Source organism: Dipteris shenzhenensis, chromosome 15 (genome assembly GCF_047967505.1).
Source record: "Dipteris shenzhenensis isolate YYH24624 ecotype China chromosome 15, Dip_SZ_1.0, whole genome shotgun sequence".
NCBI classification, from domain to species: Eukaryota; Viridiplantae; Streptophyta; class Polypodiopsida; order Gleicheniales; family Dipteridaceae; genus Dipteris; species Dipteris shenzhenensis.
The window spans coordinates 6,801,077-6,812,663 of record NC_141610.1 but is presented as its reverse complement, the minus strand read 5'-3'; the positions used below and the strand labels follow the sequence as shown (position 1 = coordinate 6,812,663).

The window sequence follows — 11,587 nt, the reverse complement described above, 5'->3', positions numbered from 1 at the left end:
AAATTGAATCTTTATTTTATGTCTAGTTCAACATTATCTCACAGCTGAAGGTATGGGGCAACCCCCTAGGTACCAAAATCTTCTGAGATAGGTCATAATATCTTCAAATTGATGGATGATATTGCCAATTCAAAAATTGCATTTGATCAATGTGCAATAGCAGCTAGCCTAGAGATCCCAAGAGTGAGGAGAGTCTTCAAGATATAATTTGGATCATAGGCTATGAATTCCATGAAAAGGGGTGCTATGGCACTAAGTGTCCTAGGATGGAGCAAAAAGAATCTAAGTCATTAGCAATGATGGATGGAATTCTCTCATTACGATAAAAGGGCAAAAGTATTATAGTGGGAGGAAGAAAATAGGAGAAAGCAAAGTATTCATAAGTTAAGGTCTTGAATATTGAAGCAAAACATAGTAAATTGGTGTCTTCTACTCTTCAGAGGGGGAACAAAGATCGTTAAAAGAGGATGATATAATATCTTTCGGGAAAGAGATCATCAAGCAACCCACAGGTGTGAAAGCAATCCTAGCAAAAGAAGTTTCTTTAATTAGTCTTGTATCCTCCTCTCTTGAACTTTGTAATGCTATCCCAAACTAGGGGGAGTCAAAAATTCATTCATTTCCATGCTTGGATAAAGATAGATCTATCTTCCTTCCATCAGAAGATGTTTCTTCTCCTACAAAACATGTGCTTGGTGAGCCTCTTAAAGGAGTGTCTGAATTGTTTGTTGAAGACTCATGTAGTGGTCACGAAAGCTTGATGGTTGACACATACAAATGTGGAGAAAAATATGAATATGGAAAGATTGGCAGCAACTGCATCAAATCATATAGATAAAGATGAACATATCATGGATCATATGCTTGATGGAATTTTATGCTTGTTTGAAAATCCATGTGAAGATCTTGAACCATGTGGCTATGTAAGTGGACCTTTGAGATTCTAATAATCTTGAGAGTAAGAAATTCACGTTTGCTATTGATGAAACAAGCCACATAGGCCAAAAGGATGAAGTTTGTAGTGGCATTCTAAATGTTGTTGAGACTCTTAAAACATTGACACCCATAACAGATGCTAACTTGAAATCTAAAGTGATGATAGAAGATGAACAAGAATGCTACCTAATTCTTGATAATGCCTTATTGGAAGAGGAAACCATAGAACTATGTGGTGCCAATGCAAGGGTCCTTGGATTCTTGAGATTGAAGATGTTTTCATGATGCTTCTCCTTTTAGTATTGACTAGCTAAATGAAGAATCTAGTGGCCTTGCTATTATTGACAATGACAATGCCAATAAGGAGGTGCATGTCAAACATAGTTAAGGTGGATTTTAACTGGTATCAAAGTCTAATAATTCATATATACAAACACACAAGGAGTGGTTGCTTAATTCTTCTCACTTGGATGTGGAGATAGGTTTTTGGATATGGAGAATGGCGATGCAGTATTAGGTATTTAATGGAGGGCATGCTTATATCTCTCCAAAATGCCTTAAACTTTTAACTGAGGAAATCTTTCTTCCATTTTATGATATACTATGTGTTTGATTGACGCAAGGAGATACTAGGATGTACCCATGAGTATTGGATCAAGTTCATCTATGATCAACCACCTTGTTGGCCAACAAACCCCCAAGACAGGCTTGGGGATCTGATTGGGGGGGAAAGATGTGACACAAAATTTGTTATCTTTTATTTGATGCTGGTATTGCTTTTATATAGGTTTGATAAGATTGTGAGGATTAAGTGAAAGCATAGTGGAATGCATGCCAAAGATGCTTGAAGTCCATGAATAAGGCAAGTGGGCAATGTATAGAGATGGGAGGGTTATCATCACAGAGAGGAGATCTACATGACAGTACGTGGTCTCTGAGACTTTAAGGTTCAGTATATGGAACTGTAATTGTTCTCTGAGGCTAGACACAGGCTATTTTGAGGATTCCTTTAGGCATGCGAATATCGCTATTTACATAGAGACACACCAATGCAAGGGGAGGAAACTTCCAAGTGTCAGAGGTTTTAAATAGGAATCAGTATGCCGACCATAGCCACGGATGGCAAGAGGGTGATCAATCTCACCTGGCATAGTGCTCTATTGCACCATAATGGCTTTATGTATCTCAACAAGCTTCTAGCAAATAGTTGCACAGATGGAGATGTACTTGCATAGAGTCTCTAACTACTCATTGATCATCACCAAAGCATGAGTGATTTACTCAAGACAAGGCCTTCATGCAACTAGTTGATGGAGTGCATCTATGTGCATTACAAAAATTTTGGGCCCAAAAAGGGGCCCTGTAAGAGAGCCTGGTGACATGGAAGCATATTTGAATAAAATTAACTAAAATATGTGCTAGTGGAGGGCAATGGAATATTAGAAATGGCCTGGATTTCCTATTTCTTTATTCAAATGACCAAAATTTGATCTAGAGCTGCTACTTGCTACCTCACCTCTCCTATCATGTTTTGGCTTGAAACCATGGGTTCTTTACTAGTTGAATGCTACTCATATTATCTGAATAGAGCACAATAGGGTCTCCAAAAAGTATCTCAATCTCTGAAATAAGCATATTGAACCAAATTTCTTCACATGTTGCATTGGTGGATCCTCTATATTTTGCTTCAATGGAAGACAATGCCATTGTTGGCTGCTTCTTGCTTTGCCATGATAAAGCTGTGGAGCAGTATCCACCACTGGTGGACCTTTTGTCATCATGGATGAATTTTTTCCTATTAGTTTCATTAAGAAGTGAAAATTTTATATTGGTGTCGAAATTTTATGCCCTAATTAAAATAAAGGTTCAAAAATTTCACCAAGATTTGAAACTTTTATGAGAAAAAATTTAAAGTTTTGCTAGGATTACAACTTTTTCTTTAAAATTCAAAAGAAAATGTATAAAATTGTAATATGCTTTACAAATATTGTGACACTAAAAGAATTAGCTCAATAATCTTTTGCCAATATTTTAGATTAATATATAAGTATAGCTTCGATAAAAACATCCTTGTAAGACCATCATTTACACTTCCTACCCAATAAGCATCTGTGTATCCATGGAAGTGTAAGTTGGATGACATGGCATAATGTAGTCCATGATCCCATGTACCATGAAGGTATCTAAGGACTCTCTTTGCTGCAAGGAGGTGAGTCATTCTACATGAACTGGCTGAGCACACCAACTGCATATGATATGTCTAGTTTAGTGATAGTCAAATAGATCAAGTTGCCAATCAGCTATCTATACTGTAGAGGACCTGAAGGTGGAGAACTGTCAAGTGGTGACAAATATTGCATTCCATAGGAGTAGGGAGTGGATTGCAGCATGTAGATAAAATTGCTTAAATACCTTTTGAGTGTACTTTCTCTAAGAAAGTGTAACCATGTGTCATCTCTCTATATTTCTATCCCTAGAAAATCAGGGAGTTCTTCCATATCCTTCATGTCAAACTCTGAGGTGAGTTGACTCTTTGTTTCTGAGATGAGATGTCCATTAGAGCTTGTGATGATCAAGTCATCAACATAAAGCACTACAAGAAGGATGTCTTTTGTAGTCTTTCTAATGTAAAGATATGTATGCTTTTGACCTCATCTCCATGAGAGTCTTGTTCTTCCTCTCTGCAATCGACTTGTTTTGATTCATGTATGGAACTATTTTGTGATGCCTTATACCATTCTCTTTCAAGTACCCTTCAAAGGCATTTGAAGTATACTCTCCTCCATTGTTAGAATTGGCTTGGTTCTCAGCCAATGCCTTGAACGCCTTGAACCAATGAACACTTTAGATTTGCATTTCATGAGAAAGAGCCACGGGAACCTGGAATAATCATTAATGAGTGCAAAAAAGTATTGACACCCTCTATGGGTAGTCACATTCATTGGTCCATAAACATCACTATGCACAATCTGCAAAACCTGTGTGCTCTTACTGAACCTAGGTCATCCTTTTTGAAAGGTAACTTTCCAAGTGCACACCCTTCACACACCTCTTGAGAGATGGAACTGAAACGAGATTTTTCCTCAAGTCAAGAACATACCAGACATCATGGATATATTTTTTCTTTCCTTAATCCAGAAGTATGGGAGCATCTCCCACTCCTATGATATCCTAAGTGGCATCATTGGCACAAGTAACCTGTCCGCAATGAACATGTTTGATTTCTTCAAACCACTCTTTCCTGTGAGTCATGTGCTTAGGTGCACCGCTATCTAGATACCAAGTATCTATGGCACCAAATGAAGAATCACCAAATGAATCATGAGAAGCATCTTATGCAACTAAATCCCCCCTAGCACCAAAGCTATCCTGAAATGCAATAAATACAAAAGCCTTTCCTTCTTCTGCAAAATGTGCATGAAATGGTGAAGCATTTGCATTCTCAATTGGTGCAACATAATTTTACTGCTTATGCTTTGCCTCTTTTTCTCATTGGCAATCCATTTTTAGCACTCTACAATGTAATGACCGGGCTTCTTGCAGTAATTGCATTTGTCTTTTCTCACCTTTGCACCTTTATCTGCATTTCTTGCATTTGTGTTTGCATTTTCCTCCTTCTTCGGTCGTTGAGCATAGCTGGTCTTTTTCTGAAATGACTTGGTGTAAGCTGAAATCTACCCTTTCCGTGGGTGGCAAGTTCTTCCTCCCCTTGACTAGAGGAACGGGCAGCATTGGAAGTCCTCGTTTCTTCCTATAAGAGCAAGCCAACTAACTCATCAAAGGTGAGTGGACAAGCCTTGAGCATAATTGTCAAGGAGGTAATAAAGGCGCCATATAAAGGAACCAAGCTATTGAGGGTAATAGAGACTATGTCCTCATCAATGGATCTCTAATGTCAATAATCTTAGCAATGTGCTTTGAAATAGTTTTACCTTCCAACATAGATAGGTCATTGAGCTTATTGTTTAAAGCAATGATTCTTGCTTCATTCTTGACATTCCACATACTTTTCAGCTTGTCCCAAGCATTCTTTGCATGCTTGCACGACTTAATGGTTGACTTAATGTGTGTCTTCACTGATAATGCAATCAAAGACAAAGCTTGGGTATCCCTGCGATCAAACCTCTTCTGATCTTCCATGACAGCAACTTGGGTAGTGGTAGTAGACCCTTGAGTGGTAGTGCAAGGTGCACTCCTACTAGGTGCACCAGGTCTAGTATCATCACCATTCATGATGTCCCATAAGCCTTTGCCAACCAAAATATTCTTGAGCGTAAATGACCACAATGCATAGTTGGGTCCATCCAACTTATCTGCGTCAGTCATGGTACCAAAATTCTCATTGAGACACATGATTGCAAGCTCAAGAATGAGGGCAAATGTACCTACCGATAAAATGCAACTAAAAGGCAACTGACTGCTATGCAATCAATGTAATGGCATGCACTAACATTGGCTACTCTAAAATAGCAGTGAATCCACTCCAAAAATATATGTCCAAGCATAATCCCTTTTGGGATAAAAATGCAATAAAGCAATGTATTTTTGCCCCAAAATAGTGCTGAATCACAACCAAAACTGGCACAAATGCAATGCCAAACACTGGCTCAAATTGCATTGTACTTCAGTCCCAAAATCTGCTTGAATCTCAGCCAAAACATTGGCTCACAATGCAATAGCAGTTTCTTTCTCAATAGGAATCCAAAAGTGCATACACCTTCAACCAACACTTGGCTTCAAAATGCACACTTCTTGATTAATAACTTGAGCTGAATATGCAACCCCAAAGGTGTCCCAAATGCACACACTCAAACTCTCCAAATGCACCTATACTCCAAGTACTACAAACTGGAGGTGCACAAGTACAACCTAGAAGAGGCTCAAAATGAGTGAAGGCAAGGACCAAGGCAAGAGCAAGAGCTGGAGCAGGCAAAATGTACGGTAGAAGTGCACAGCTGGTCCGTATACTTGTATGGACTAATGGTGGTGAGCTGTAGGTCTGGGAGCTGATGGTGGTGAGTTGCAAGTCCACGAGCCATAGGTCTGAGAGCTGATGGTGAGCTACGCCATATGGACTATACAGAACATTGGATATCTCTACAACTAGCTAGCCCCCCCCCCCCCCCCCCCCTCAATATGCCAAGCTGATTAAACTATAGAAGGATGTATGTAGAAGCGATGAGCAGAGGCAAGAGAAGGACAACTTTTGTTGAAGAAGGAGTTGTTGTAGCCCATATCTCACGATCGCTTTGTAGAAATCCCTCCTACGTGGTTTGATAATACAACTTGAACAAGATCATATCTCATGGTTGCTTCGAACAAAACCCTCCCACTTGGTTTGATAATACAACCTAAAATGGAGTGCGGCCTTCCTATGCCCTTCCTAGCCTCCAATGTCATTCAAGCATTGGACTAGGTTGCCATCATATCTCATCCTAAACATCCTCACATAGACCAATGTGAGGACACCCAAGAAATCCAAGCATTGGTATAGGATTTCATGCCCTTGGAAGCATAAATGAATGCGGATGTGAGGACATCCAAGTCATGGTGAAGGATGCAATGATGAGCATAGAGAGATGTTCTTGTTGTTGTAGAGACTCATATTCACAAAAGGTTGGGAAGATACTAAGAGTTGAAATGCATAGCTACCAAGCTAAGGACAAGAACCTAAGTGGAACAAAGATAAGTCTAGATAAGATGGCAGTGTGACTACATGAAGAAGATAAGGTAGAATCTACCTAAATATAGGAGTCAAACCTATACACGGAAAAAACACTCTCTTTTTCTGGCTTTCTATTCATGGTGGGATTGTAGTGAACCAGTGGGGATCCAAGTTTGGGGCTGATCATACTTGCCCCCGTTGCCATGCTGCTCTAGAGACTATTCAACATTATTTAAGGGACTGCAGACAGAAATGGGTTATACGGAAGGGGCTTGCTAGGATTTTCAATTCTTTTGCACATTCTCCCTTCTTCATGACCTAGGGTGACCTGGGGCTCAGTTGCTTGGCTCTCCCTTTCGGGGCCTCAGGTCTTCTTTAAGAGGCATGTCTCATCATGGGCTATAGTTGTCAGATGACTGCCATGTTCTCTGGATGATGTTCTCACCTCACCCTTCAGGGTTGTGCATACCTTAGTGGACTCTTCTTGGGAGATATTAGCAAGTATATCAGCGTGGCATACATGGATAGCCAGGCATTGCATGGATCCCAGGTTCACTAATCTCAGACCATGGCAAGTATATGGACATACACTATACACACACTGATGGCCATTTGGACGAGCATGCAAGGGTCCTCTTGAGCAGCTTCTGCGAGGAGGGTTGCTTTCCTCAAGGAATGGAGGGACTCTCCCTTCTTCTCTAAGTCTTCCACAAGGTTGAGATGACATTTTCAACCTCAACCTTGGTTATTTTGTACCTTTTTTTGAGGAGTTTTTTTCATGCACGCCATGATATATTACCGTCTTGAGCTTACTGACGGGGTTTATTCATACTTAATAGAAGTATATTTTTGCCCAAAAAAAAAAAACTAGATGCCTAACCTACTATCAGAGTGGATAAGACTCGGGGGAGGGGGGACAACCTCTTGCTAGCTGAGGATCCTCAAAATGTCTAAGCCTAAGGCATATCTACTAAGCATGGAAAACAATATGGAAAAACTCAAGACAAAAAAAGATCAAGTCATGTCTATTCCCCAAATGAAGGCTCTTTATAATAAAATGCATGGGAACTCCTCCAAGGCCTCTCCACAACTCATAATTTATGGGATATCTCAATCCATGCCACATCGCACTCTTCTCCTCAATCCCCATGAAGGCTCCTTTCTATTATATTCTCCACAAAGGCCTCCAGTAAGCACGAAGATGATAGAGACATCAAAAGGCAAGAAGATGACATCAACATTGCAAGAGTCAAAGATGATGGACGGACACAAAGTCATCGAGAGTGTACAACATGGGTTTCACTAGGACTAAGGGCCTTAGCACATGGATGGGGCTAGCATGGGTTTAGGATGGGAATCTTTTTGTCATCATTACTCCCATCCTACACCAAGTGGTCTAGGATGGATTTAGAATGGGAGTAGCCACTTTTTCTCCCATCCTGGACCATGGCCTCTACACCCTGGCAGCCAGAATGGGTTCCCCTTTTTTAGGGATTCAAAAACATGGAAGGATGGCATGTGTCCTTGTCCCCACGTGGTCCCCACCTCCTAAACACATGAAATGATGCCATGTGTCCTCTTCCTCCTAAACCCATCCCTAGTTCTTTTTTTGTTAGTACATGGTGGGATGGGAATAGGACAGAAATATGCATGGGACCACCTTGGACCACCTTTTCCCATTCCCATCCTATTTCTTCGCATGTGCTAAGCCCCTTAGTAAGAGGCCATGAATTCAGCTATTGATCCAAGAGTTCACACTTGTACAAGAGTCATGGCACAACTCGAGAAGCTAGGACATCACCTAAAGGCCACACGGGTCCACAAACTCCAAAGCCTTCTGCATTTCCAATCCCCTCGCACCGTTTGCTGTCCATAGAGTTTTATGCATGGTGAGTCATAGGAGGCAAGATTTTTTTTGGGATCCTTTTCTTGCACCCTCCAATGTTGAACAAGAGAAATGCACATAAGACGACCTCGTTTGCCATGCTCGCAGGTGCGTACATTCATCATCATCCCAATGCTCTCTTAATGCAGGCGTGTTTGGATCTTCTAAAATTATTTCAGGGATACCTTACAGATCCTTCCCAGTCGTGGGACTACTGAAAGATCAATTACGTGCAAGCAGTAGAAATACACAGCAGATATATGTCTGTTCTGATGATCTGTTGCATTAGATTACCAAGGAATATCTCTGGATGGACGGATGTTACTATCCAGGTTGGGTATGTGAGTCGGCAAGCGAGGAAATGCACAGGGCCAGAGCATACAGTGGTCAGACCGGTTCAAACTTTGAAGACCGTGGCTTGGTGGAGAATTTTGTGGAGTATGGCAGCAATTGCAAGGCAAGAGTTCCGTGTGAAGTACAGGTGACCTCATATAAAGCTGAAGAACGGCAAGGGATCACTGGCTTCGAGATGCTGAGCTTAGATGAGGCCCTTACTTCTTTGGAACGAATGCCCCAGGTACCTTCTGTTGACAGTATTATATGCATCTCTCAGAAGTGCAGGAAAAAGAAAGATTTAGAGTATGCCAAGCGCTTGCATTCCTACGTGTGCAAAATTGGACTGGAAGCTCATAGATCTCTTGGGAACTATCTTATCCCCATGTTTGTGGATTGTGGAGGCATCTGCGATGCTCAGCAGGTTTTCAACAGGTTGGCTCATCGGAACGAGCATTCTTGGACTTCTCTTATCATGGGCTATGCAGAATGTGGGGAAGCACGACGTGCCTTCAACCTGTACCAGAAAATGCCAGAGGACTCTGTACATCCTAGCAAGTATACGTATGTGGTCCTTCTGAAGGCTTGTGCCAGCCTGAAAGACTCCGAACGAGGCCTAGAATTACATGCTGATATTGCTAGAAAGGAATTGGAAAGAGAGCCCTTTGTTGGCAGTACTTTGGTCGATATGTATGCCAAATGTGCCTCGCTTGCAAAAGCAAGGGAAGTGTTTGACAAGCTGCCAGGTCGAAATGTGGTCTCGTGGAGTGTCCTAATTGTAGGATATGCTGAACACGGGTTTGGAGAGGAAGCACTGAATTGTTTCGAAAAGATGCAACTTGAGGGCATCTCACCGAATGCTGTCACATTTGTTTCCATCTTAAAAGCTTGTAACAGCATAGGAGCCATAGATAAGGGCCGAGAAATACATGCTGAGATTGCTGCACAGGATTTGGAAGGAGATCTGTTTGTTGGCAACACCTTGGTGGACATGTACGCCAAACGTGGCTTGCTTGCAAAAGCACAGGAGGTGTTTGACAAGCTGTCAGTGCGAGATGTAGTCTCCTGGAATACACTACTTACAGGATATGCGGAACATGGGCTTAGTGATGAAGCACTGAAAAGTTTCGAGCAGATGCAACTAGAGGGCATCCTTCCAAATGCTATCACGTTTGTTTGCATTTTAAAAGCTTGTGGCACCATAGGAGCCATAGAAAAGGGGCGAGAAATACATGCAGAGATTGTTGCACGGGATTTGGAAAGAGATCTTTATGTTGGCAACACCTTGGTGGACTTGTATGCCAAACGTGGCTCGCTTGCAAAAGCACAGGAAGTCTTTGACAAGCTGCCAGTTCGAGATGTAGTCTCATGGAATGCATTAATTGCAGGATACGCGCAGCTAGGGGAAAGTAAAACTGTCTTCCTTTTGTTTGAGAGGATGAGAGGAGAAGCCATCATGCCCAATGGGGTGACGTTTCTTAGTGTTCTTACTGTATGCAATCACGTGGGCCTAGTGGACAAAGGCCAGAACTACTTTGAGGCCATGAGCAAAGACTATGGCATCACTCCAACTATTGAGCATTACACTTGCCTGGTTGATCTCCTTGGCCGCGCAGGACGGTTAGATCAGGCAGTATCAATGGTGGAGAAGATGCCTTTCCAACCTAATCTTGCGGGATGGCATACTATATTAGGTGCTTGTCAAAAGTGGGGTCATGTGGAGCTTGGGAGATGGGCCTTTGAACATGCAGTGCGATTGGATGAAAAGGATGATGCAGCTTATGTCTTGATGTCTAACATCTATACAGGTGCTGACATGTTGGAAGATGAGAAGAAGGTCGAGGCAATGAGAGTGAAAAGACGAGCATGGAATAAGACAGGACAGACTGGGAATGAACTTGGTGGAATTGTACACGCATCTGTAGTGGGAGATGCAATATATAACAAAGATCTCTATGCAACGCTAGAAGTCTGTCCCTCAAAACGGGTAAACAGTTGTGTCCCCAGATTTGCTTTGTGTGTGTGTTAGATGATGGAAACAAAGATGAGCTTTGGGGGCACAGTGAGAATCTGACTCTCACACCTGCCCTAATTACAGGACTGTCCAATGAAGCGAGGAATGATGGAATTTGAGCTCGTGGAGAAGCTACCTGTTGGGTGTACCTAATCACGGAACATGTCCAAAGATGCTGTATTGGGCAGGGCGAGAGTTGTTATTGGATGTGCACTATTTACAAGACTCTGATGATTTTGGGCTTCTGCACTTCTATCAAAGATAAAGCAGGGAACTTCAATTTTCAGAGACACAAACTGATTTCCTATCTTGAACTTGTGGGAATTATTGTTGACCTTAGTGCATCTATGCCAGTGTCCCTTTTATTTGAAGCTTTCCTGCTATAACCATGGAAAGAGAGTTGAGGTACACTCAGAGGATAAAAGTGAATCAGTCCATAATTTGTGTTCTGTGAGATGCCCGATATAAGATGCGGAGTCTATTGCTAAAAACAGTCTTATGTGATTTCTGAATGCCCAGTTTTTGTGGATATTCTGCAATGCCTGAAATAGCAGACCTTCAAAAGTTTCGTGGTCTCTGTTTGAGTCTTTCTGGAGTTTTGGGTGATGCAATGCATCTTGCAATTTCCTTACCACAGTTCCCTTCTGATTTTCATGTTTATCTTTTTGAAATTTGCATATCTTGAATGATTACTGAATAGTACCATGTAGTATATCTGATGAAACATTATTAGTAACTCCTCCAACTTACACTA

General features: G+C 41.5%; 1 protein-coding gene across 1 annotated transcript; it reads left to right on the top strand.

The window, feature by feature from the left end:
• Positions 1–8,363: 8,363 nt before the first annotated feature.
• LOC147893276 (pentatricopeptide repeat-containing protein At1g06140, mitochondrial-like) lies at positions 8,364–10,986 on the top strand. Its single transcript, XM_087385696.1, has 3 exons — positions 8,364–8,594; positions 8,776–10,806; positions 10,918–10,986. The coding sequence occupies exons 1-3, from the start codon at positions 8,559–8,561 to the stop codon at positions 10,984–10,986; spliced, it is 2,136 nt and encodes a 711-aa protein (XP_087241822.1). The 5' UTR covers positions 8,364–8,558.
• Positions 10,987–11,587: the final 601 nt, after the last annotated feature.